This window comes from Cajanus cajan, chromosome 11, assembly GCF_000230855.2.
Source record: "Cajanus cajan strain Asha chromosome 11, NIPB_CcT2T_4, whole genome shotgun sequence".
Taxonomy (NCBI): domain Eukaryota; kingdom Viridiplantae; phylum Streptophyta; class Magnoliopsida; order Fabales; family Fabaceae; genus Cajanus; species Cajanus cajan.
The window spans coordinates 21470000-21496750 of record NC_138527.1 but is presented as its reverse complement, the minus strand read 5'-3'; the positions used below and the strand labels follow the sequence as shown (position 1 = coordinate 21496750).

The 26751-nt window shown below is 43.1% G+C and overlaps 3 protein-coding genes across 4 annotated transcripts; all 3 read left to right on the top strand.

Moving 5' to 3' along the window:
* The first annotated feature begins 1392 nt into the window (after positions 1–1392).
* LOC145952979 (uncharacterized) lies at positions 1393–2007 on the top strand. Of its 2 annotated transcripts, XM_083066128.1 has the most exons (3): positions 1393–1674; positions 1751–1810; positions 1891–2007. In XM_083066128.1, exons 1-3 carry the CDS (start codon positions 1393–1395, stop codon positions 1942–1944), a joined length of 396 nt encoding a protein of 131 aa, XP_082922254.1. In that variant the 3' UTR covers positions 1945–2007. The 2 variants fall into 2 exon arrangements, with proteins under 2 accessions (XP_082922254.1, XP_082922253.1); XM_083066127.1 differs by lacking the exon at positions 1891–2007 and having other exon boundaries at positions 1751–1870.
* Positions 2008–16625: 14618 nt separating this feature from the next.
* LOC109815867 (uncharacterized) lies at positions 16626–18728 on the top strand. Its single transcript, XM_020380686.2, has 3 exons — positions 16626–17552; positions 17628–18089; positions 18213–18728. The coding sequence occupies exons 1-3, from the start codon at positions 16626–16628 to the stop codon at positions 18726–18728; spliced, it is 1905 nt and encodes a 634-aa protein (XP_020236275.2).
* Positions 18729–20906: 2178 nt separating this feature from the next.
* On the top strand, positions 20907–21871 carry LOC145953430 (uncharacterized). The gene is made up of 2 exons (XM_083067385.1): positions 20907–21049; positions 21376–21871. Exons 1-2 carry the CDS (start codon positions 20907–20909, stop codon positions 21869–21871), a joined length of 639 nt encoding a protein of 212 aa, XP_082923511.1.
* The last annotated feature ends 4880 nt before the right edge of the window (positions 21872–26751 follow it).

Genomic DNA, 26751 nt, shown 5'->3' with positions numbered 1-26751 from the left:
CCTGCCTGTTGAGATGCCATGTGTCATAACTGGTCATTTCTGAAAACGTGCAAGTGGAGCGTTAATGGGAGTGACGGTTATGTAATGATGGATTGCATTTGTCATAATGGTTCTCAATTAATGTGTCGTCAGACGTGTCCCTTGGTTGACACGTGCCGTGACCGTTTTGAATTTTGGAGAAACCCTTTTCTCTCCCTCGCGCCTTTTCCCTTTTCACTTTACTCATTTTTCACTCTTTCAGCTTCTTGCGCACGCTGTTTCTCTCATTTCTGTTTATCCTCTGTCTCCATTTTCTCCGTTTCCGCCGTCGTTTCCGGTAACCCAGTCATTGTTAGGGTTGTTTTCTGTGGAAGAGTACCAGGTACTTCCTTTCTACAGTTTTCTTTTTTCTTCTTCCCAAATCTTTCTTCGAGTCTTTCTTGTTTTCTCCATGGCTGGAGGAAGTGGTGTTGGATCCTCCGCGCCTTCCAAGGGCAAGGGCAAGGCGCGGGGCAAGGCGGTGGCTACTAGGACGGCTGCCACCGAGAAAAAGAAGGTGGTGGAGCCGCCTACGAACCTCGTTCCAGGCATTCCTGGCTACGATTGGGTTCAGCGCGAGATGGGGGAAGCCTAAAGCGTGTTCCAGTCCTTTCTTAAAGTTAATGCGATTTTGAGATCGTACAGGGTTTGTGACCCTTTCATTTCTCGAATGATCCGGCTTGAACCTTGTCAGGCCGGTGAGGGCTTGTATATGGGGAAGTCTACTGGCCCTCCCCATTTCTATGTTTACCAATGCTTCTTCAGGGATTTGGGCGTTTGTCTTCCCTTCACACAATTCGAGTGTGACTTTTTGAATTTTATCAACTCGGCTCCTTGCCAGTTGCACCCAAACAGTTGGGATTTTTTGAGGGCTTTTCAAGTCCTGTGTTCGACCCTAGGAATAGAGGTGTCTCTTCCTGTCTTTCGTCATTTCTACCAACTGAAAATAGGCGTTCCACCTTATGGCGTGCTGTCCCTGAGTGCGAGTAGGGATGGGGGTTTATTTACTCTCTACTCCCAGTCATACAAAAATTATAAACAAGAGTTCTTCCGGGTTGCCCTTGTGGATGTCGATCCCTTGGAGGATGAGGCGTTCTATTTCGGCAGGTTTTCGAAGTTCCCTTTCTATTGGTGCCCCAAACCGTCTAGGATTCACGGGGTGGGCCAATTGAAGTTCACGGCTTCGGATACGGCCGCGATTGATAACCTTACCGCGCTTCCTCGCCCGCTGGATTGCAAGCTCGTCCTGTCGCTTGCGAATTCGGCGTACAAGGAGAGGGGCCTGAAGAGTGAGTATTTCGTCCTCTCTAGACTATTAGGGTTTGTGAAAACTTCTTTTTCTGATGTGCTTTGTTTTTTGTGCTTGTAGGCATAATGGGCAGGAATAAGTGGCGTGAGCTGAAGCATTGCTACAATGTTGCTGAAATTGAGGTCCCCAAGCCTCAAGAGGAGGAGATTTCCCCCCTGATGGTCAACCGAAAAAGAAAGAGCGGCGAGAAAGAGGTCGGGGGGACCTCTGCCCCTCGTGGAACGGAGGAGGTGACCTCCAAGGCCGCTGATGCCGATGCAGTCGACCTCATTGGGAGCCCTCCGCCTGGGGAGGCTCCCCAAATGGCCGCTGTGGCAACTGTTGAGCAAGTTGCTCCTTCTGCCGAGGTAAGTGTCTTGTTTTCTTTAACTTTTCTTCTATGTCGGTTTTGCTTTGTTTATTGATGTGCTATTGTCTTTGCAGGCAGGGATAGCTGCCGAGGTGGAGGCCTCGGTTGCTGAGCAGGTCACCCAGGCCGCCGTGGTGAGTACCTCGCTTTTTGTTTTTTCCTCTATCTTGTATGTTGTTCTTTTCCTTTTTTGACATGGCACTGGTTTTTGCAGGCAGGGGACGCTGCCGAGGTCAAAGGTGCCAGGCGTGGACCCTCCTATTGCTGAGCAGGAGACGCCAGTTTCTGCCTCTGTTGAGGCTCGCGACAAGGGGCCGAGTCTCGAGGTCCCCACAGCTACGCCTGCAACCTCGGCGGCACCGTCAGGTTCATCGTAGGGGGCTTCCCAGAGCCAATACATAGCTCACCGCTTCGGGAAGGGTCTCACCTAGGTGCGATTGGACCACGTGAGTGCCTCGACTGACATGAACTCGCTGTGGAGCGCTGGGGTGACTGCCGAGAAGTTCTTCCCCCAAGGTTCGCTAACCTCGGGCGACCAGGGGCTGATAGACGAGGCTGGACCCGTGGAGGGCCTTGATGCTGCCCAGGTCTTTTTGTAGAGGATCATGACGATTGTGGACCACTAGAAGCATAGGTGGTCCAAATAGCAGGAGGATCTGGTTAAGCTGAGGAACCGAGTTCAACCTCTGAGGGACGAGAACAAGGTCCTGAGGGAGGAGAACAGGTCTATGGCGGCTGCTCTCAGGGAGGCTAAGCTGCAGGGAGAGGCCGAGCTCCAGGCCACCCGGAGGGAGTTAGTCAGGGTCCAGAAGTCCTTGGAGATTGCTTTGAGGTCTAATGAGACCTATGCTGCTCAGGTGGGCGAGTTGCGGGAGCAGGCCAATTCTTCCCGGGCTCGGGTGCGCTCCTTGGAGGACGAGGTCACCGCATAGAAGGCGGAGCTGGTGGCGGCGGCCGAGAAGCGCCTTTGCGATGAGGTGCTCCTTGGTGGCCAAGCAGAGGAGAATGCCTCTCTGAGGGTGGACCTCGCGAAGCTGGAGGAGGCGAAGGCGGGACTGGAGAGGAAGCTCGAGGAGACCGAGCGAGCTGTTATTTTTTAGCATAAGAGGGGATTTCTAAAGGCAGCTCGCCAGGCGAGGTTTCTCGCCCCGGGGTTCGACTTCTCTGCCATGCATGTGGAGAAAGTGGTCCGCTTTGGGAAGTTGGTGGCGGAGGATGACCTTGAGGACAGCTCCAATGAAAATGCCTCCGCTTAGGCCACTTTTGTGATAGCCTAGTTTATTTTTCCTGTTTGGTTATTGCTTTTGAATTCATGTTTGGAACTTAGCATACATTATTGTGTATATATCGATGGTTCTTCTGCTCTTGGACTTGTGTGTTTTGCGCTCTTGCGGGGCTCAAACTTGGCCTGATGTGTATGTTTTGTCTTGAGGTTCGAACTCGACTCGTAGCTTATTATGAAATAAATTGTACCACGGTTCGAACTCGACCTCCGCTTTTAGGGTGAAATAGATCGTGCCCAGGTTCGAACTCGACCTCGGATAAGAGTATTAAGGTTCGTACTCGACCTCAAAGTAAAATGAATTATATCAAGGTTCGAACTCGACCTCGGATAAGCGTATTAAGGTTCGTACTCGACCTAAAATTAGAGTAAAATGAATTTTATCAAGGTTCGAACTCGACTTCGGATAAGCGTATTAAGGTTCGTACTCGACCTAAAATTAGAGTAAAATGAATTTTATCAAGGTTCGAACTCGACCTCGGATAAGCGTATTAAGGTTCGTACTCGACCTAAAATTAAAGTAAAATGAATTTTATCAAGGTTCGAACTCGACCTCGGGTAAGCGTATTAAGGTTCGTACTCGACCTAAAATTAGAGTAAAATGATGAAGATAAGAGAATGTGAATAGAAGAGAATGAGTTATTTTATTGGATATATGTGCCTCGTTAAAAACCCTCTCAGGCAAAACCTATTTTTCTGTTTTTTGGGGTAAAAGAATGAGGTGGGAAAAGAGTGTACAACTCATTTGTACAAGATTCAACTGAAGTAAGACTTGAGATGCGTGGCATTCCAAGTTCGCGGTATGGGCTTTCCGCTGAGTTCCTCCAGTCGGTATGCTCCGTTTTCCAAGTCTTCTACAACTCGGAAAGGGCCACCCCAGGTGGGTGCGAGCTTTCCATTTGACGTGTCTTTCCGAGCTTCTCCTAGCAAACGCCACACCAGGTCGCCGACTCGGAAAGAGCGAGGTTGCACTCGCGTGTTGTATCTTCTGGAGGCTCGGAGCTTGCAAGCTTCTTCATGGATTTGAGCTTCTTCTCTGAGCTCGTCAACCAGGTCGAGGTCGGCTGTCAACTCTTAAGCGTTCTGCTCGTTGTTGAAGGCTTGGCGTCGGTGTGATGTCTCTCCGACTTCCACTGGGATCATTGCGTCAGCCCCGTAAGTTAGCCTGTAAGGCGTTTCTTGCGTTGTTGACTGGGGGTGCAATGATACGCCCAGAGGATGCTGGGAAGCTCGTCGGCCCACTGTCCTTTGGCGTTCCTTAGTCGCTTCTTAAGTTCCCGGAGGATGACCTTGTTAGCTGCTTCGGCTTGGCCATTAGTTTGCGGATGTTCCACCGAGGTCGGGAGATGCTTGATACCGAGCTCGCTGAGGAAGTCCTCGAATCCTTGTGCGATGAATTGCCGGCCGTTGTCGGTAACGAGGGTGTGAGGGATTCCGAATCTGCAGATAATATTCCTCCAGGTGAACCTTTGCACATTTTCAGCGGTGATTTTGGCGAGTGGGCATGCCTCGATCCACTTGGTGAAGTAGTCGATCGCCACTAGGAGGAACTTGAGCTGACCTTTCGCAGGGGGGAAAGGCCCGAGGATGTCCATTCCCCATTGAGAGAAAGGCCATGCCGACATCATGGGGTGGAGAGCTTCGGGCGGCTGCCGGTATGTGTTGCCAAACTGCTGACATTCCTTGCATCTTTGTATGTAGTCCTGGCAATCCGATTTCAACGTGGGCCAGTAGTATCCAGCTCGGAGTACTCTAGTCGCCATTGAGCGTGCTTCGGAATGCATGCCACATATGCCCCGGTGAATTTCCTCGATGACGTAGGCTGCCTGAGGCGCAGTCAAGCACTTGAGCAGTGGAGTGTAAATGCCACGCTTGAATAGCTCGTCCCCAATAATGACGAACTTAGCCGATCTCATCGTCATATTCCAAGCTTCGTCCTTATCTTCGGGCAAGATCCCTTCTTTCAAGTAACTCCAGATGCCTGTCATCCACTGACGTTGATGACTTTGTCGTCCAGGCTGGGTGAGTGCAAGGTCTCCTAGATGATAGTTCGATGTTGTCCAGGCCTTTTGGTGCTGGCGAGCTTTGATAGGAGGTCAGCTCGGGTGTTTTGTTCTCGCGGCACATGCTGTATGGTGAACTCGTCGAAGGACAAGATCTGGTGGGATGCGACGTGGAAGTACCGTTATAGAAGAGTGTCCTTTGCCTGGTACGTCCCACTGAGTTGCTCCACCATGAGCTTTGAGTCACTGTTGCAACTCACTCTTTGAGCTCCAAGGTCGCGTGCTAGCCTTAGTCCTGCGAGGAGTGCCTCATACTCCGCCTGGTTATTGGTCACCTTGAAGCTAAACTTGAGGGATTGCTCCAAAGTGACTTGGTTTGACCCCTCCAATATGATACCTGCACCACCACCCTTAGAGTTGGAGGACCCATCAACGTGTGAAGTCCATACCTAGGGTTCCTCGGTGGTAGTAGGCATGAGCTCGGCTACGAAGTCGGCCAGGCATTGAGCTTTCAGGGGTCCGCAACTTTCGTACTGGATGCCGAACTCAGAAAATTCTACTGACCACGCAATCATCCGTCCGGCGAGCTCGGGCTTTCGCAGAATTTGCTTGATCGGGTAGTCGGTTTTGACTACCACTTGGTGACTCTGGAAGTAGGGTCGGAGGCGCCGAGCTGAGGTGACAAGTGCCAGTGCCAGCTTCTCGATCATTTGGTACCGCTTTTCCACGTCTTGGAGGACTCGGCTGATGAAGTAGATCGGTGTTTTGCACTTTTTGGTGCTCTTGTACTATAACTGCGCTGATGGCGCTTTCTGCTACGGCCAAGTAGAGAAGGAGGTCGGTTTTGTGATCCGTCCTCTGTAGGATTGGCGGAGTCATGAGGAAGGTTTTGAAGCTTCGGAAAGCTTCTTCGCCTGATCCGTCCACTGAAAGTCTTTTGGCTTCCGTAGCAGAGTGAAGATCGGCCCTGCCTTCTCCGCGAGTCTGGGGATGAAACGGGACAGTGAGACTAATCGTCCAGCTAGGCGTTGGACCTCTTTCACCATTTGCAGACTCTGCATCTGGATGATGGCTTTGCATTTCTCGGGGTTGGCCTCGATTCCTCGGCTAGTGATCATGAAACCGAGGAACTTGCCTCCCTGGACGTCGAAGACGCACTTTTCCGGGTTGAGGCACATGTTGTGCCTCCTGATCTGGGCGAACACCTCGACGAGGTCGGTAGCGTGGTCTGTGGCCGAGGTGGTCTTGACTACCATGTCGTCGACATAGACCTCCATGTTCTGCCCGATCTTCTGGTGGAAAACCTTATCCATCAGCCGCTGGTAGGTTGCCCCTGCGTTTTTGAGACCGAAGGGCATCACCCGGTAGCAATAGTTGGCGTGGTCGGTGATGAAGGACGTATGAACCTCGTCGGGTGGGTACATCATTATCTGGTTGTACCCGGAGTAGGCGTCAAGGAAACTGAGGAGGGCGTGCCCTGACGCTCCATCGACCAGCCTGTCAATGCTCAGCAAAGGGTATGAGTCCTTGGGGCATGCTTTGTTCAAGTCGGTGTAGTCGACGCACATGCGCCACTTCCCCGAGCTCTTGTTCACTACGACCACATTCGCCAGCCATGTGGTATATCTGACCTCACGGATGAAGCCAGCATTCAACAACTTCTGTGTCTCGGTGATGATGACCTCCCGCCTTTCACCGCCGACCTTCCTCTTCCTCTGGGCCACTGGCCTTGCCTCCTTGTGTATCGCTAACCTGTGACAGATGAAGTCAGCGTCTATACCTAGCATGTCGGCGCTAGACCAGGCAAAGAGGTCGGCATTCTGAAGAATCTCAGCTTCGAGCTGCTGTCGCAAATTCGGGCTCAACTGCGTGCTATTTTTTGTGCACTGCCCGGGAAGTTTCCCGATCTGGAGGTCGTCAAGCTCGTCAATGGGGCTTGGCCTCTCGTCGTGGGAGTCGGATCTCGGATCGAGGTCATCAATTTCCACGTGGGTGATGTGAGCCACGGTGGGGGGATCCTTCTTGCTTTGCTCGCCAGACGAGGAGATCTTCAGACTCTCGGTGTAGCACTGCCGAGCTGTCTTCTGATTTACTTTGACGGAGATGATTTTACCGTCACTTCCCGGGAACTTCATGGTGAGGTGTGGAGTGGACACCACAGCTCCGAGCTGATTCAACGTCAGCCTCCCAATGATGATGTTGTAAGAGGTGTTGGCTTCCACAAGGATGTATCGGACCATAATTCTCCTTGTGTCCAGAGAGGTTCTGAAGGTGGTCAGCAAGTCCACGTATCCCCAAGTGTGCACTCGCTCTCCTGCAAAACCGACTAGGGGCTCTGTGTGAGGTTGGATGAGAGAGTGGGGGATGTCTAACCTGAGGAAGGTCGGCCAATACAAGACATCTACCGAGCTCTCCTGGTCTATTAGTGTCTTGTGCACCTGCCAATTGGCTACCTTCACGGCTATGACCATGGGATCATCCTGGTTGGGACTGACGTCAGCATAGTCGTTGTCGGTGAAGGTGATCGGCGGTGAACTTTGGTGCGAAGCCGAGGTAGCAGAATGGTCACTGTTGATATAGCGCAGATGTCTCTTCCGGGCCGAGCCGGTGGCACCTCCCCCTGCAAAACCACCTGTAATTGTATTGATTACTCCCCGTAGGGGAGCCAATCCTGTTTCTTAGCTTACCTCAGCTTGCATTACTCTGCCAACATTTTGCTGAGAGCTAGAGGGTTGGTCCGTGCGAGCTCCTGAACCACGACCTCTGCCTCGTCCTCATCCACCATAGCCTCCTCGGTGACCCTGCTGTCGCTGGACATATTGGCCAAGGTGGCCTGCCTGGATGAGTTCTTCAATACGGTCTTGGAGTGTGTGGCACTCCTCAGTGTGTGACCGTGATTCCTGTGGTACCGACAGTGCTTGGATTTGTCGGCACTGTTGGGGGTGTGACCTGGCGGTGGCAGGGTGAGCAGGTTGCTGTTACTGGCCTCCTCCAGGATATGTACTCGGGGCGTGTTCAGGGGAGTATAGAAGTCATATCTCCCCCCTCTGTTTGCCCTAGCCGACTTCTTGAACTGGCTATCATTGTTGACTTTGACCTTGTCCTTGTGACCCTGTTCTGGCTTCATTGGTCCCTTTCCGCGAACCTGGTCACAGAATGCGGAGTGTTCCTCCATGTCGCGAGGAGCCTCATGACATAGGCTGTCGACGAAGGGCCCGGGCTTGAGTGCCATGAGCATGGCATGCAGGGCGACCTCGGGGTTCAGATTTCTGATCTTGACCAAGGTGGCAGCAAATCGCTCCATGAACGCCCGGAGTGGCTCGTCATCGTTCTGCCTGAGACTGGCCAGGGCGGCTGAAGTGATGTGGTGAGGCCGGCTCGTTGCATATTGCGCCGTGAATCGCCTGACCAGAATGCTGAAACTGTCGATCGACTCAGCGAGAAGTTGGGTGTACCAGTTGAGCGCGGCCCCCTTGAGCGAGGTTGGAAAAACCCTACACAAAATAGCATCATTGTTAGTGTAAAGGTTTACCTGTGTTGTGTACAGGTCGATGTGCTCATTGGTGTCCGTCGTGCCGTCATAGCGATCGAGGTGGAGAGGTTTCCATCCTTGAGGGAGTGGTGTCTCCATGATGCCATCCACGAAAGGATGACGGCGGAAGGTTGCTTGACCCCCCGTGGCCTGAGTTGGGGCCTTGCTGACTTCGTGGGCCGACTTGTTCGTCGGTGCATGAGACCGATGCGTGGCAGGTCGCGGGGTCGGTGCCCTAGTTGCGGTCCGGGGTTGGGAGACCAAATGTCCTTCTTCCTTGTGGAGGTTGCTCGCCTGAGGCTGATGATCAGAGGGGCGTCGAGGGAGCTGAGCGCGAATTCGCTCATTTTCGGCACGTAGTGCCGCTAGGTCAGCTTCATTGGCGGTCCTCATCGCTGCTAGGTCAGCTTCGTGATGGGCACCCATGTTTCGCAGATCGACGTCGTGTTGTTGCCGCATCTGTTCGACCTGGTCGATTAGTCTCCTCAATATGGCTTCGTTATCCATGGTAGTTGTGTGATTTGCGTCGTCTGTTGCGCGTCTACTATGGCTTCTGGTGAATACCATAAGCGTGGCCGATAAGAGCTGTCTTGATCGGCCCCATGGTGGGCGCCAAATGTTCTTACCGGAGATCTGTGGTAGAGATGATCCGCTGGGTAAGATTTGTGAGCCTCCTTCACGGGTACGTTTTGTGCTTCAAGATGGGGGTGGTACCTACAAAAGAGACTATGATGCCAAAGTTAGGGTTTGTATGAGTAGGAATCTCGTATAAGTAATGCACGTACCTTAGTGTGAATTAGGGTTTCGTTGGGCCTTGGGCCCGAGATCAGTTATAATCTGTTTAAGTGACGAGCTGACGTCACATAGCGTGTATCCGAGGTCGCCATGCGCTGTGATGCCGAGCTGGGAGCTCGGCTTTGCAGTACGGATAGTACAGGTATTTCCTCTTTGACAACTTTATGATATTGCATTGCGAAGAACTAAGGGTGGTTGTACTTTCAGTACAAATGGCATTGCTTTCACTTTGAATAACTTAACCATTGAAATATGTATCAAATAATGGTCTGAGACAGTTACCTTATTAAATGAGAATGCTATTATTTAATAAGAATAAATCAATATATTAAAATGTATTTTTTTTTAATAAATGACAATAATTTAGTTTTGACTTTGGTTTTTAGGTTATTTTTAATGCTTTGTTTGCATTTGGAGTATCAACATTTTGCAATAAAATTAAGATCCAACACTTTGTGGTTCCCTATACTTCTACTAAAGTAATTCTTCCATTTTTTTTTGTTTTTTATTCCATTGATATTTTCTATTATTTATTTCGCGAGAAGGATTTTAAATAAAAAATGAGTAACTTCTCATTTTTTATTTATGTATTTTTATTTTTAATACAATGCAGACACGAAGTGCCTTTTTCCTGCTAGTATATATAAAGGGGATACCCGTTTTGGTAATCACCTTGGTCTCCACTTTTCTTGACCATTATACCCTATTATTATAAAAAATATATAAATTTTTTTAATCAAATTTAAGAACTTGAAACTAATAAATCTATACTTTTATACTAATATATAAATGGGATATCACTTTCAATAACTACTTTTGGTTTCCATTTTTACATTAATCTTTTTATCCGTTGTTTATTTTTTAATCATTTTATCCTTTGTTTATTTTAATACAATGTAGGCACGGAGTGGCTTTTTCCTGCTAGTATATATATAGGAGGGTTCAAATGATACCGGTGTAACTTTTACTAAGTGTTACATCACTCAATAACTTTATATTAAATGTGAATTTTGCAAATCCAACCGTTAGATTGAAAGTTCATATCACTTAGATCATATATACAAAATTTTATATTAATCCAAGATGATTTGATACTTCATTCTTATAAAACAAAATCGACGTAATATATTCATTTCAAAATATACTAAAATATGAACACTTTGATCACCTTTAAATTGTTCAATTTTAACAAAATTTGATATACACATATAAAGTGATATGAACTTTCAATCTAACGGTTAGATTTACAAAATTTTTATTTAATATAAAGTTATTGAGTGGTGTAACACTTAATAAAAGTTACATTGGTATCGTTTGAACCCTCCTTATATATACTAGCAGGAAAAGGCACTTTGTGCCTGTATTGTATCTGATAAGCAAAATCAATCCATTTATGAAAAGTTCTACTTGCACCTGTGCGTGTTCTTCATCCTCTTTGCGTTGTTCTGGTGTTGTTTCTGTGCCGCCTTTTGATCATCGAAGGGAGAAGAAGCAGACGAAAGAGAACAACAAAAGAGAACCCAGACATAAGAACGCTTAAAATGTAATGTCGAGAAACCATGGTCCATTTGTGACATGTGAAACCATTATAATTATTGAAAAAGGCAATCCGTGCCTGCATTATATTAAAAGAAAAAAAATAAATAAATAAGAAAAAAAAGAGAAGTTACTCATAAAAAAGATAGTTATTGAAAAATAAACAAAAAATAAAATGGTCCATATAAAAATGAAAATCAAAACTAGTTATTGAAAGTGGTATCTCCTTTATATATTAATATAGATTCATTAGTTTCAAGTTTTTAAATTTGATTAAAAAATATTTTTTTTCTAATTTTCTAAAATAAAAGGGTATAATGGTCTAAAAAAGTGGAGACCAAAGTGGTTACCGAAAAGGGTATCCCCTTTATATATTAGTATATATATATATAAAAGAGAGAGAGAGAGAGAGGATGGTTATAATAATATTGGTGTAATTTTTACTAAGTATTATATTATTTAATAAATTTATATTAAATGTGAATTTTGTAAATCCAACCGTTAGATTGAAAGTTTATCTCACTTTATATGTTTATATCAAATTTTGTTAAAATTGAACAACTTGAAAGTAATCAAAGTATTTGTATTTTAGTATATTTTAAAATATATATTACATCAATTATATATATAAATATATATATATATAAGCACAGATCTGTTTACTTGAAGTGGATTTTGTGATAACTGCAAGTGGGGACAAAAATAACATATCTAACCCAAGACGTAGTAAGTGTGAGAGGCACAAAACATGGAAGTTGCTGATCAATGAAACAAAAAAATAAGAATGGTTAATGATTAGTAACTCTAATATGTATTTTATATATAATACATAGTAACTGTATTGTGAGGTGTGTAACTTGTATCTTTGTACTTTCTTTCTGAATTATGTTTATTCTCTCTTTCTTGGCCAATGTCATGTCTGACTTGGATTCTCTATTTCGATAATTATGTATTACTAGTTGTAAACTTTACTTTCAATAATAAATCATAGACTATATTATCTTTATTGAGTGAATTTATTGAACATTGGTCTTGTAGTATTGCAACATTTGGTGCTTTCATTGTCCTCCCAATGGCTGAAAATACTCGTTTGAAGGAAATAACTGTAGAATTAAAGCGACTCTAAGAGCATGTTATGGTTCAACAAGCAAGTTCTTTACGTATTGATATGTTGGAGCAAAAATTGAACTCCTTTATGACATCTCACGATCCTTCACGAATGGTTCCATTCACATAATTTCATGTAATTTGGAACGTGTGGGTCGTACGGATGTTGCTTGAGGGGTTTCGAATAATAATTTGCCTATTCACTCTATGAAGTTGGATTTCCATAAATTCGATGGCTCCGAACCACTCAATTGGTTATTTCGCATGGAATAGTTCTTTACTATATCAAACATCGGGACCACAACGGTTGGCCATCGCTGCTATCCATATGGAAGGAGATGTCAGTCCTTGGTTTCAAATGCTTCAAAAGATGAATCTCCTTCCCAATTGGGCTCTTGTGCAAGAAATTGAAGCGCATTTTGGTCCTTCTCCATTAGACTCGCCTCATGCGGCCTTATTTAAGCTTCAATAGATTGATTCAGTCCAGAATTATTATCATAAATTTTCTTTCTTGGCGAATCACGTAGAAGGCCTAATTGATGCCGCATTACTGGATTGTTTTATCAGTGGTCTCAAATCAAATGTAAAGAGGGAAGTTATGGTTTAATTGCCAAATTCTTTGGTTAGGGCGGTGGTGTTAGCAAAATTGTATGATGCTAAGCCCACACCAACTCCGCACTATTCCAAGAACCGTTTTATGGCTTTGACGCAAAACCAGATTAATTCCCCTCTGCCTTCATTACAAAATTCATCGACGCCAGGTTTGTTTCCAACGTAAAAAATGTAGGCTTTACCAGCACCCATTTCTTCTAATTTCGTAAAGTGCATGACCGCCACTGAGATGCAGATTTGACGAGACCGCGACCTTTTTTATACGTGTAATGAGAAATTTACACCTAACCATCGCTACCCAGATCGTCAATTTTTATTTCTTCTCCAAGAAGATGACTTGCCGCAAGAAACTTCGCCACTTATTCAGTGTGATGATTCTATTCCGATTGTTGAAGAGTCACTGGCAGAATTTCATCACTTATCTCATAGCACTTTTCATGGTGCTTTTGGTCCGGGTACTTTGCGTTTTCGTGGGTTACTATTTGGGCATGAAGTTCAGGTTCTACTTGACAGTGGGCCTTCAAATAATTTTATTCAACCTCAATTGGCAAAATTTCTTCAACTTCCAATTGGACATGCACTTGATTTCAAGGTTTTGGTGGGCAACGAGCATTACTTGTCATGTGAAGCTCGAATCAGATAGGTTCCACTTTCCATTCAGGGTCATACAATTCATTTATCTGCTTTTCTTTTACTAGTTTCAGGTGCAGAAATAATTCTTGGCGCTTCTTAGTTGTCGACATTGGGGGCTCATGTGGTAGATTATAACACACTTACAATTAAGTTCTTTGATGGGCCAGAGTTTGTCACGCTTCAAGGAGATTCTCAAAGGTCGACTTCTGTTACTCAAATGCAATACCATCACCATTGTCGCCTTCATCATATTGATGCGATCTCAACAGTTTTTAAATTACAGCCACATATGTCTTCTAATGTAGAGGATCCTTTACTCCATTTGGTTTCGAAACTGCCTTATGACATATTGGTTATCCTTCAACATTTCCTTTTAGTATTTACCATATCTCATGGTTTTCCATCGTAGCGGAGTCATGATCATGCAATTTCATTGTTACTGAATGTTCTTCTAGTGAAAGTGAGGCCTTATCCGTATCCTTTTAGTTATAAGACTGAGATCGAGAAGATTGTTCGTGAATTATTACAGGAAGGGCTTATTCAACATAGTACAAGTCCTTTTTCATTTCTAGTGATTTTGGTAAAAAAGAAGGATGGGTTGTGGCAATTTTATACAAATTACAGGGCCTTAAATGCTATGACAGTTAAAGGTTGTTTTCCAATTCCTATTGTTGATGAATTATTGGATGAATTACATGGTGCTTGTTACTTTTCTAAATTGAACTTGTTTTATGGTTATCATCAGTTGCTTGTTAAACCAGAAGACCGTCATAAAATATCTTTTTGCACACGTCAAGGCCATTATGAATGGTTGGTGATGCCATTTGGTCTTACAAATGCTCCAACTTCCTTTCAGACTTATGAATAAGATATTTCAGGATTTTTTGCGCAAGTTCGTTTTGGTGTTTTTTGATGATATACTAATTTACAGTGCATCTTGGTTGGATCATTTGCAACATTTAGAGAAGGTATTGTCTATTATGCAAGAGCAACAACTCCATGCTAAATTGTCAAAATGTGCTTTTGGTACACAACATATTACTTATTTGGGTCATATGGTTTCCTCTTCAGGCGTGCATATGGATCTTGATAAGGTTGAATCGGTCCTTTAGTGGCTAGTTCCGACCGCTCTTAAGCAACTTAGAGGTCTCCTTGGTCTCACAAGTTACTATCATTGTTTCATTAAAGGTTATGCTTCATTAGCCTCTCCTTTGCAGGATTTATTAAAAAAATGATGTTTTTCTGTGGTTTGATACAACTCAGGTTGCTTTTGACAATCTGAAACGTGCTATGACACAAGCATCTATTTTGGTGCTTCCTAATTTTTCAATTCCATTTGAATTAGAGACAGATGCCTCAAAAGCAGGTATTGGTGATTTTCTTAGTCAACAAGGACACCTTATTGCTTTTTTCTCTAAAATGTTTTCTCATAGAATGCAGTCTAAATCTACTTATGTTTTGAGATGTTGGCAATAATGGAGGCGGTTGCTAAATTTTGCCATTACTTGTTGGGACATTGCTTTATCATTCGTACTGACCATAAGAGTTTGCACCCTTTAATGGATCAGATATTGCAAACTTCGAAGCAACAATAGTAGGTGCACAAGCTTATGGGTTATGATTTTGTTATTGAATATAATCCAGGTAAGCAAAATGTTGGGGCCGATGTTGTTGAGTTTCTTTTACTCTTCATTTACACTCAACTTTTGGTACTCTTTTTGGTAATTGTAGATATTTATATATGTTATTTTACCCCCTAAATTGGAAGAATCAAGTTATACTAAAAGGGTAGAAGAGTAGTAGCAAAATCTTAATGAATTCCCTCCATTTGTGCAGAAAATTTGAGAAGGCAGAGATCCACGGCCATAGCTGTAGATCTGGAGCTCGAGCTGTGGAAATCTGGGAAGGAATTAGGAGGTCAGAAAATTGTAGCTATAGTTGTGGTTCTGCAGCTATAGCTGTGGAAATCTGGATTGCAATTTTGAAGTTCTAGAGATTTGAAGCTAAAGCTGCGGACTCACAACTAAAGCCATGGAGCACCCAGGACCTAGCAAAAGTTCCAGAGATCCAAGACCATAGTTGTGGCTTCACTACTGCAGCGCTGGAGGTTCCTTAAGCTTAAAGGATTTTCCACAGCTATGGCTACGAAACCACAGTTGCAGCGTTGGAGGATTCTTCACCCTGAAGGACTCTCCACAACTATAGCTGTGGATTTACAGCTGCAGCTGTGGGAGGAAAAATCTTTTTTTCCCTTGTTTTAAAGCTCATATAAAAGGGGAAATCGAGAAAACAGGGGGCATGACGAAAACAGATAAAGAAGCAAGATTTGGAGCACACGAAGAGGAGAAAACAAGGCAAGAACGAAGACTTGGAAGTTGGATCCTTTGGGAACAAAGATCAACCTCTTTTCTTCATTTTCTACTTTGTAATCCCTTCTTTCACTTCTCTTATCTTATAATGGCCATGTGTGGCTGAACCCATTGAGGATTGGTCCTAGTGTAACTACTAACTCCTCTATTTCTTGAATCTATATATGCATTTCATTTTCATTGCTTGTGCTTGATTCTACTTTTAATGCTTATATCGGCTTGATCAACCGTTGTATGAATATTTGGTTTTTGAATCCTGTTGGAAAACGTTTTTGAAAACCTGAACTGTATCTTGCACCTAACCATCTCTTGTTCTAGGGATAGACTTGATATGGTTAGTCACTTGTGTTCAAGTCATTGTTCTTAATGCAAAGTGTTAGTCTCAAACATAGAGGAATCATGTTTTAGATTAATCACTTTAGGATTCGACTTTGAGGAATCTTGTTGGATTACTAAATGAACGTGGAGGTAATGAAATTGAAATCATATTTATTTTAAGAAAATTTGAGAGTTAGGAAGTGCTCCTGGGTCCAACCCTTGTTTCATATAATTGTTCTTATATTTTTCACACAATCGTTTCAATTTTACTTCACATTAGTTCAATACTAACCTCATCAACGTCTCTTTTATTAATCATTAGAGTAGGAATTACTGAACTCCCAAATCCTTGAGGATGATACTGTATTTCTACAATGAAACTTGGTCCGCTTGCCAAGTGGTTTGTTATCAAAACCTCATCAAGTTTCTGGCACCGTTGCCGAGGATTTGGTGCAATTTAGTAATTCTTGTTCTTGTGATTTTGTAATTGTGTAAATAATTCATTCTGTGAATATTTATAATATATAGATACATTTGTCTTGTTGTGTTTTGTGGACTCACCTTGCTGTGCAGACCTCTTGAAATTGTATGCGAGGGAAAACTCCATCCGAGGAATTACATTTTGACCCTGAAATTGAAAGAACGACAAGGAGGAACAACAGTAGGACAAGAAGGCTTAGACAGTTAGAGAGACTCCAAAAATAATAGCAAGATCTTTCGAGTTCTTCTACTTCATCAAATCAATCATTCCTTGAATTAGAGATGGTTGAAGAGGGATTAGGAACTCATAATGGTGGACATGGACCAACCAGACCTCCAAGAAGGACCCTAGGTGATTACGCACAACAACATGGTCCTAGGCATTTCTCCAATATAGCAGCTCCAAATACTTCTAGAGTTATGGAGATGAAGCCTGCCTTCCTTACTTTGGTTAGCTCACAACAATTTGCTGGCCTAGATCATGAAGACCCATACTCACACCTGTCAAATTTCTATGAGCTATGTGGAACTATGGGAATTCCTGAAGGTGATGAGGAAGTTGTATACTTGAGGTTGTTTCCATTTTCTCTAACAGGAAAAGCTAAAGTTTGGTTACAATCTCACCTTAATCAAAGTTTGACAAGCTGGGGTGATGTGAAAAACAAGTTTGTGAATAGATTCTATCCATCTTCCAACTATATTAAGGCCAAATCAGAAATCACAACTTTCAGGCAAGGTGCAAACGAGCCATTTTGTGAAGCTTGGGAGAGATTTAAGTCATTGCTTAGAAAATGTCCTAACCACGGGTTTGAGGATATAGCTCAACTTAACTTCTTTATTAATGGAATCAAGCCTGAGGTGAAGATGTTATTGGATGCAGCAGCTAGTGGCACCATGATGACTGTGAGCCCAGAAGAAGCTACCCAAATTATAGAATCTTTGGCATCTTCTGATCACCAAGCAGAGCATGGAAGACACCAATCTCATAAAACAGGAGTTCTTGATCTAAGTACAAGTGATGCAATCCTTGCTCAAAACAAGTTGTTATCTCAACAGATTGAAGCACTAACTAAGAAGATGGCCAAAAGACCACAACAGCTTCATGTTATTGCTTCTTCCCTAGCTCAATCAAATGCTTCTTTAAAATGTGATTTTTGTGGGGGAGAACATCCCAATGGTCACTGTTCTAAGAACTCAAATGAAGAAGAGGTCAACTATGTGGGAAACCAATAGAAAGAAGGTAATTTTAATTCCCGTAATTATAATACTAACAATTACATGCAGGGGAATCAAGGTTGGAGAAACAACAACAACCAAGGATATGGATGGAGGAATGAAGCTGGACCATCCAATAGGCCACCACCACAACAACCACAGCAACAACAGCCTGTGTATCCCTCTATGCATGAAAAAAATAGTAAATTGGAGGAGACTCTGAACCAGTTCATGCAAGTGTCTATGAACAACTTGAAGAATACTGAGGCTTCCATCAAGAATTTGGAAGTACAGGTAGGTCAGCTAGCTAAACAATTAGCTGACATGTCTGGAGGCCCATTTTCAGCCAACACCAAGACCAACCCCAAGGAGCATTTCCAAGAAATAACAACAAGAAGTGGGAAGGTAGTTGGTGGAGATGTTGGAGTGAGTGAGAAAAATGAGAAAAATGAAAGGAAGGAAAATGTTGAATTGAGGGAGGTTAAGGAAGAGAGTGAGAAGAATGAGGAGGAAATAAATAAAAATGAGAGTGTAGATAGTGAGAAAATAAAAGAAAAAAATGGAGAGGAGAAGGAGAACAAGAAAAAGAAGGGCAAGGAAGTCATTTCAACTGTTCTTGTAAGAAACTTACCTTACCCTCATGCTCCTTCTAAGAAAGAAAAAGAAAGGCAGTTCTTAAGATTTCTGGATATCATAAAGAAGCTCCAGATAAATATTCCCTTCACTGAAGCCATGGAGCAAATGCCCACTTATGCTAGGTTCATGAAGGAATTGTTAACTACGAAGAGAAAAGTCCTTGAAGAAGAGACTATGGAGCTCGAGGCAGGATGCAGTGCTATTATACAGAAGTCTCTACCTCAAAAGTCCAGAGATCCAGGCAGTTTCACTCTCCCGGTATCAATTAGCAATTTATCAGTGGGTAAGGCACTGTTAGACCTTGGAGCCAATATTAATTTAATGCCCTTATCCATGCTGAAGAAGATTGGAGAAGTGGAAGTAAGACCTAAAAGAATGACCTTGCAGTTGGCAGACAGATCCATCAAGTTTCCACATGGCATAGTGGAAGATATGATAGTAAAGGTTGATAAGTTCATGTTTCCCGTTGATTTCGTAGTCATGGACATGGAGGAGGACGTTGAGGTTCCTTTGATTTTGGGCAGACCCTTATGAAGACAGCTAGAGTTATTATTGACATGGATGATGGAAAGCTGAAGGTGAGAGTTCAAGATGATGAGGTGAATTTCAATGTCTTTGAAGCAATGAAGTTTCCCAAGGGCAATAAAGATTGTTTCAGAATTGATGTATTAGATGACGTGTATCTGGAAACTCAAGGCAATTTCAAGAATGTCTCACCATTGGAGAAAGCTTTGTCTATGTTTGATGAAGAGTTGGATAAAGTCATAGATAAGGAAGTTCAGGATGTGGTTGATGCATTGAATAAAGGTGAAAGCTCATCAACCAATGTTCAGTCAAAGGAAGAATTGAAGAAGGAAGAAAAAGATCAGACAGTGAAGCTGGAATTGAAGAAATTTCCACCACAATTAAAGTATGTCTTCTTAGAAGAAAATGGTGGGAAGCCAATCATAATCTGTAGCCAGCTTTCAAATGAGCAAGAGGATAAATTGATTCAAGTGATAAAAGCCAATGAAGGTGTTATTGGTTGGACCCTATCTGATTTGAAAGGGATTAGTTCGTCTTATTGTATGCACAAGATTCATATGGAGCAGGATTATAAACCAGTAGCCCAACCTTAGAGACGCTTGAATCCAACAATGAAAGAGGTGGTGAGAAAAGAGGTGACCAAGCTACTTGAGGCTGGTATGATTTATCCTATTTCTGGCAGTGCTTGGGTTAGTCCTATTCAGGTCGTGCGTAAGAAAGGAGGTATGAATGTGATTTATAATGAGAAGAACGAATTGATTCCCACTCGTACTATAACTGGGTAGAGGATGTGTATAGACTACAGGAAGTTGAACCAAGCCACAAGAAAAGATCACTACCCATTTTCTTTCATGGATCAAATGCTTGAAAGGTTAGCAAGGCAAGCTTTCTATTATTTTCTGGATGTTTACTCAGGTTACAATCAGATTGTTGTGGATCCGGAAGACCAAGAGAAGACAGCTTTTACTTGTTCCTTTGGTGTATTTGTGCATAGGAAAATGCCATTTGGATTGTGTAATGCACTAGCTACCTTTCAGCGTTGCATGTTTGCAATTTTTTCTGACCTGGTGGAGCAATGCATAGAAATCTTCATGGATGATTTCTCCGTGTTTGGCTCGTCCTTTAAAGTTTGCCTTGAAAATCTCAACATTGTTCTCAAGAGGTGTGTAGAGACTAATTTGGTGCTGAACTGGGAGAAATGTCACTTCATGGTCAGAGAGGGCATTTTTCTTGGCCACAAAGTCTCTCAGTAGGGCATAGAGGTAGATCCAGCCAAGATTGATATCATCTCAAAGCTGCCACCACCAATCAACGTGAAGGGGATCAGAAGCTTCTTAAGGCATGCAGGATTCTATAGAAGATTCATAAAAGATTTCTCCAAGATAGCTAAGCCTCTCAGTAGCCTTCTTCTTAAAAATAACAAGTTTGATTTTGATCATGATTGTTTACAGGCTTTTGAACTATTAAAAAGTAAGCTTGTTTCAGCTCCTATAATCATAGCTCCTGATTGGAAACTTGATTTTGAATTAATTGGTGATGCTAGTGATTATGCTATAGGAGCTGCTTTGGGCCAAAGGAAGGATAAAATTTTTCATGTTATTCACTATGCAAGTAAAGTGTTGAATGAAAATCAAATTAACTATGCAACAACTGAAAATGAGTTACTTTCCATAGTGTATGCATTAGAAAAAATTTGTTCTTACCTTGTGGGTTTAAAGATCACTGTTTACACTGACCATGTTGCTATCAAGTATTTGTTGACAAAAGCAGATTCAAAGCCTAGATTGATCCGATGGATTCTTCTGTTACAAGAGTTTGATTAAGAAATCAAAGACAAAAAAGGGTGTGAGAATCATGTTGCTGATCACCTATCAAGACTTGTCAATGAGCAGGTGACTAGTCAAGAAGAAGAAATCTTAGAAGACTTTCCTGTTGAAAAGATGTTTGCAGTGAGTGAAACACCCTGATTTGCTGATATGGAAAATTACAAAGCAGCAGGGGTTGTTCCGGAATAGTATAACTGGCAACAAAGGAAGAAGTTCTTTAGAGATTCTAATTACTATGTCTAGGATGATTCGTATCTGTTTAAGATAAGTGTTGATGGTCTATTAAGGAGGTGTGTCTCTGGGGCTGAGATTAGAGATATTCTCTAGCATTATGATAACTCACCCTATGGAGGGCATTATAATGGAGAAAGAACAGCAGCAAAGGTTCTCTAATCCGGATTTTATTCGCCAACCTTGTTCAAAGATTGCAAGAGCTGTGATAAGTGTCAAAGAACAGGGACAATTTTCAAGAGACATGAGTTACCCCTGCAAAACATCTTGGAAGTAAAAATTTTTTATTGTTGGGGGATTGATTTCATTGGGCCTTTGCCATTATCTTTTGGGAATGAATACATCCTTGTGGCAGTTGATTACGTTACAAAATGGGTGGAGGCTAGTGCTGTGTAGAAAGTTGACGCCAGAACTATCATAAAATTTTTGAAGAAAAATATTTTTTGCAGGTTTGGATCACCATGGGTACTCATTAGTGATGGTGGATCTCATTTTTGCAATGCTCAATTGCAAAAAGTTCTGGGGCACTACATTGTAAGGCACAAAGTAGATACGTCGTATCATCCTTAAACCAATGGGCAAGCTGAGGTATCCAACAGAGAATTGAAGAGAATCCTGAAGAAGACAGTAGCCAGTTCTAGGAAGGATTGGGCTTTGAAGTTAGATGATACATTATGGGCCTATAGGACTGCATTCAAGTCTCCTATTAGGTTCTCACCATTTCAGCTTGTCTATGGTAAGGCTTGTCATCTGCTAGTTGAATTGGAACATAAAGTATTTTGGGCTTTGAAGGCCTTAAATTATGATTCGAAGGCAGCAGGGGAGAAAAGAAAGCTTCAATTGCATGAATTGGAAGAAATGAGGTTGCAAGCCTATGAGTCTTCTAGATCTTACAAGCACAAAGCTAAGCTATACCATGACAAGAAAATTCTGAACAGGAACTTCCAACCTGACCAACAAGTTTTGCTGTTTAATTCCAGGTTGAAACTGTTTCTTGAAAAACTCAAATCTAAGTGGTCAGGCCCTTTCTCAATTAAATCTGTCAAATCATATAGAGCAACTGAACTTGAAGATCCTGCCACTGGAAGGACCTAGGAAGTGAATGGTCAAAGGTTCAAACACTATTTGGGGGGCGAGGTTGAAAGACTCACCACCATTCCTCATCTGAAGGAGCCATGATCATACAGGAATTGTCAAGCTAAAGACATTAAATTAGCATGTTTTGTTTAACTGTTAGCTTAAAATTTTGAGTTTTGTGTTAAATAGTATGTAGTAAAGAGTTTTTGGTTCATAAAATTGCTTGATTTTAGACTGAATGTTGCTTAATGATTGGAATGTTTAGAATATGTAAGATTGTTGATCTTGTTGAAGTTCTGTTTGTGTTATTTTGATGCTTTAGAGCGATTGTGTAGCATGTTGAGTTTTAGGTTTGTGATTATTTTGATGTTTTGTTTTGGTAGTAGAGTTTGTGTGTTGAGTTTTGAATTTCATATTTGACTTCAAGAGGTGTTGCTGATGGTGTTTACTAGGAGTGGTGACTGGCTGAAATGTTTGATGCCTATTTTTATGCAAGCTACTATTATGATTATGCTTTATAGTGATTGTGCTGTTTGACATTGGTGTTAGAAAGGGAATTGTGGAGAAGTTAAATAAAGAACTTGATTTAGTAGTTTCCAAGGGATTCCCTAGATCTCATGCCTTAGGAAGTAAATCACATTCATTAGGCACCTTGTTTATTCAGAGTGGCACCAGTGGCTTTGAATATGATTTTGAACGTGGCTCTCTTATCATCAATCTCTATTGTTTTAAATGGAAAGTGGGAGTTCAAAATTTTAATTCTAAGACCCACAGCTACAGTGTCGAGTCTAGCGCTTTAGCGCCATTTCTCTGCTTTGCTTTTGTTGTGAATTTTAAGTTCCACCACTCCAGCGCCCAGCTCATAGCCTTAGCGCCAAGTCTCTGCCAAGCTACATTTGCAACTCAATTCTCACCGTTGTGGCGCTAGAACTCACAGCCATAGCGCCTAGTCTCGGACACAATATGTTTAAGTGTTAAACTTCCACCGCTCAAGCTCCAATTCTAGCGTCAAGGTGCCAACTTCCTGGAACTCCCCATTAAACTTAGTTTTTTCCACCGCTCTAGCGCTAGGATCACGGCCATGGTGCTAACTCTCTGCCATAGACCCTGATGCATGGTGTCGCCACCGGCCCAAACGGGCCTCGGCGGTCGCGAAGACGGTCGAGCTCGCTTTTATTTTAGTTTTGAAAATGTATTGGATTATTAGAACGACTTGTTCTCAAACTGAGACCTTATCGATCTTATCCAATTTATTTATTAAAATGTCTCACCAATCCATGTTAATCCCAAGCGGGACCCTCCATGGATTAGTGGTTTTCGTAGTAAAAGGGTTCGTGGAGTCGCCACCAATGTTTTACTCAAAACATTGGAAAAAGGGATAAGGCAATTGATTTTATAAATCAACTTCGGCCATTACAACCAGAGTTGGGTAAGGGAGTCGGTTACGCGTGGGGAAGGTGTTAGCACCCCACAACGCCCCTTTCGGGTTCCCTATGACAGATTATTTCTAAAAATAATAGTACAAAATTACTAAATTACCCCTATTTATTATAAACGATTATATATTAACTATCTACATGATGACAGTTTAAATATGCACACAGAAAGCAGTAAAAGGAAGGATTTAAGAAGAAACCTTTGAAGCGTGCTTTTATATATTTCGTAAAACTGGGAAGCTTTTTGGCGTTCCCTCGCTCTACAAGCCCGCTCGCTCCCTCCTATAAAATTTTGACTACGGAAATCCGGAGGATTTCCCTTCGACTAGGTTCGATCCTCAAGCAAAATGGCTCGGGGCTCAAGAACTTCGTCGGATCAACTCTCCGAGTGATTTCTAGGGCAGAACACTGCTCAAAAACCCCAGAATACTCAAGGAGAGGGTTGAAACTATGTGTAAAAGTGTGGAATGACGTCCAATTGACGTCATATTTATAGGGAATAGGCGCAATACGGCCTACAGAAGCAATACGGCCGTATTGAAATTTTTGAACTTCAATACGGTCGTATTGAGTTCAATACGGCCGTATTGAAATTCAGAAATTTCAATGCGCCCGTATTGAGTTCACTGCGGCTGCATTGAAGCTTCAATACGGCCGTATTGATTTCAGTACGGCCGTATTGAAGTTTCAGAAACTTCAATACGCCGTATTGAGTTCACTGCGGCCGTATTGAAGCTTCAATACGGCCGTATTAAGTTCAGTACGGCCGTATTGGGCTTCATTCCTTCCACTTCCTTATTTTGAGCCATTCTAAGACCTCTAGACCTACAGAGAACCCTCCTAGGGCCTTCCAGGAGTCCTTCTGGCTGATCTTCCTTCAGTCTTCGAGAGTCTTCAAGCTTTATTTCCGACCCGGACAATTTTAGGGGTCTACAGCTGCCCCCCCTTTACTTAGTCGGACGGCCTTTTGGTGTACCGGCTGACAAGTAAAGGAGTTGACCCAATTGTCCGGGTGATGCGCCGACCTTCTGACTTGTAGCGTCTTCCGGTGGAAAATTGTTGAGTAACCTCTCCAGGTTGTTGTATACCTCGGCGCTCCTGACAACCTCGGTAACTAAGTTTACCCTCTCCAGGTCCTGCCTCTTAACATTCAGCAGTGTGAGTTTACCCTCTCCAGGTCCTGCCTCTTAACATTCAGCAGTGTGAGTTTACCCTCTCCAGGTCCTGCCTCTTAACATTCAGCAGTGTGAGTTTACCCTCTCCAGGTCCTGCCTCTTAACATTCAGCAGTGTGAGTTTACCCTCTCCAGGTCCTGCCTCTTAACATTCAGCAGTTGAGTATTGCCTCTCCAGGCCCTGCCTCTTAACATTCAGCAGTGTGAGTTTACCCTCTCCAGGTCCTGCCTCTTAACATTCAGCAGTTGAGTATTGCCTCTCCAGGCCTGCTTCCGTGTCTTCTGATCACTTCGGCAATGATTTGATATGATTTTTGTCTCCACAGTCCACGATGCTGCTTCGACGGTTTTTCTGATTTTGTGCCGCTGAGGGCTGGATAACGCAGGGATCCGTCTAGGGGATGTGCAGTCATTCATAGGTTCTTGTGCCCCAACTTGCATTGCATTGTTGGTACCCATGGGGAATTTTTGACTCCTTGGGGTATAGACACAGATGCTCTCTCTCTGAGTTGAGCGATGCCTTATGTTTGGCTGACGTCCTTTTGACGTGGGTGGAGTATCCCGGTTGTCCTTATTCGGGTATCTCTTTTTGATTTTCTGGATTTTGTTGCCTCTGTGTAGGCTGTTATCCGCCAGGGGATTTTGTCATTGGTTGTGATTGGCCTCTTCTGTTAGGCAGATCATCTTGATGTTCAATGATAGGCTGAGAGCCGGATTCCACTTGGGGAATGATTATTGATCTTTTTATGATTTTTCCTTTTGAAGGAGTGCCTCTTATGTAGGCGACTGAGGAATTGGGGTTCAGTGTTCGGCTGAGTGCCGGATTCCGCTTGGGGAATATTTATTGATATTTTTTGATTTTTCTCCTTTTGCAGGGATGCCTCTGAGTAGGCGATTGGGGAATGAGGGATCTTATGTATCCCAGAGTATTATTTAGGAAGCCTCTGCAGGCTTAGCCTCACTCAGCGCTTTGAGTCGGAGAGCTATCTTCCACTAAGGAAGTGTTAAGTCCTTTGACTTGTATATACTGTTTGGATGATCGCACTTCCATTGGGGATTGCGTCGATTTTGCTTTGATAGCTCTCGCTGGGGATTCGTTCCGTGAGCTTGAGTTGAGGTTTCTCTGGGGAGTATTATTTCTGCGAGCCTCTCCAGGCTCATTTATTCTGTACAGTTGGGGGAGTATTATTTCTGCAAGCCTCTCCAGGCTTTAGTTATTCTGAGGAAGTATTATTTCTGCAAGCCTCTCCAGGCTCAATTATTCTGAAAGAGTATTATTTCAGCAAGCCTCTCCAGGCTCAAATATTCTGAGAGTATTATTTCTGCAAGCCTCTCCAGGCTTTAGTTATGATGAAAGAGTATTATTTCGGCGAGCCTCTCCAGGCTCAATTATTCTGAAGGAGTATTATTTAGGCAAGCCTCTCCAGGCTTTAGTTATGATGAAAGAGTATTATTTCGGCGAGCCTCTCCAGGCTCAATTATTCTGAAGGAGTATTATTTCGGCAAGCCTCTCCAGGCTCAATTATTCTGCGGGAGTATTATTTAGGCAAGCCTCTCCAGGCTCAGTTATTCTGAGAGAGTATTATTTCGGCGAGCCTCTCCAGGCTCAATTATTCTGTATGATTTGTTGGATTTTCTGTATTTTGCCCTTTTTTCGATTTTGGCTTTTTCTGTGTTTTTGCCTTTTTTGTTGATTTTGGCTTTTTCTGTGTTTTTGCCTTTTTTGTTGAGTTCGGCTTTTTCTGTATTTTTGTTGATTTCTGTATTTTTGCCTTTTTTGTTGGTTTTGGCTTTTTCTGTATAGAAATGTCTCAGTTATTCTGAGAGAGTATTATTTCGGCGAGCCTCTCCAGGCTCAATTATTCTGAGAGAGTATTATTTCGGCGAGCCTCTCCAGGCTCAGTTATTCTGAGAGAGTATTATTTCGGCGAGCCTCTCCAGGCTCAGTTATTTTGAGAGAGTATTCTTTTGGCAAGCCTCTCCAGGCTCAGTTATTCTGAGAGTATTCTTTCGGCAAGCCTCTCCAGGCTCAGTTATTTTGAGAGTATTCTTTCGGCAAGCCTCTCCAGGCTCAGTTATTTTGAGAGTATTCTTTCGGCAAGCCTCTCCAGGCTCAGTTATTTTGTATGACGCTGTTGATTTTCTGAATCTTTGCATTTTGTTTGCTGCTGTCATACACAAGCAATTTTTCCTATTTTTTCTAATTTATGTAGTTGCCTCATGACGAGGTCTTTGAAAATTTCTTTATGGCCAATACGGCCGCATCCATTTCAGTATGCCCGTATTGA

What these genes read in the sequence shown, in the direction of transcription:
- LOC145952979 (XM_083066127.1), top strand. Translation starts at nt 1,393, where the DNA reads ATGGGCAGGAATAAGTGGCGTGAGCTGAAGCATTGCTACAATGTTGCT. An exon ending in AAGTTGCTCCTTCTGCCGAG is followed by an intron (nt 1,675 to 1,750) that starts GTAAGTGTCTTG and finishes TTGTCTTTGCAG; the next exon opens with GCAGGGATAGCTGCCGAGGT.
- LOC145953430 (XM_083067385.1), top strand. Translation starts at nt 20,907, where the DNA reads ATGGAGAAAGAACAGCAGCAAAGGTTCTCTAATCCGGATTTTATTCGC. An exon ending in CCCTGCAAAACATCTTGGAA is followed by an intron (nt 21,050 to 21,375) that starts GTAAAAATTTTT and finishes GGTATCCAACAG; the next exon opens with AGAATTGAAGAGAATCCTGA.
- LOC109815867 (XM_020380686.2), top strand. Translation starts at nt 16,626, where the DNA reads ATGGTTGAAGAGGGATTAGGAACTCATAATGGTGGACATGGACCAACC. An exon ending in AGAACTCAAATGAAGAAGAG is followed by an intron (nt 17,553 to 17,627) that starts GTCAACTATGTG and finishes AATTACATGCAG; the next exon opens with GGGAATCAAGGTTGGAGAAA. An exon ending in AAATAAATAAAAATGAGAGT is followed by an intron (nt 18,090 to 18,212) that starts GTAGATAGTGAG and finishes GCTCCTTCTAAG; the next exon opens with AAAGAAAAAGAAAGGCAGTT.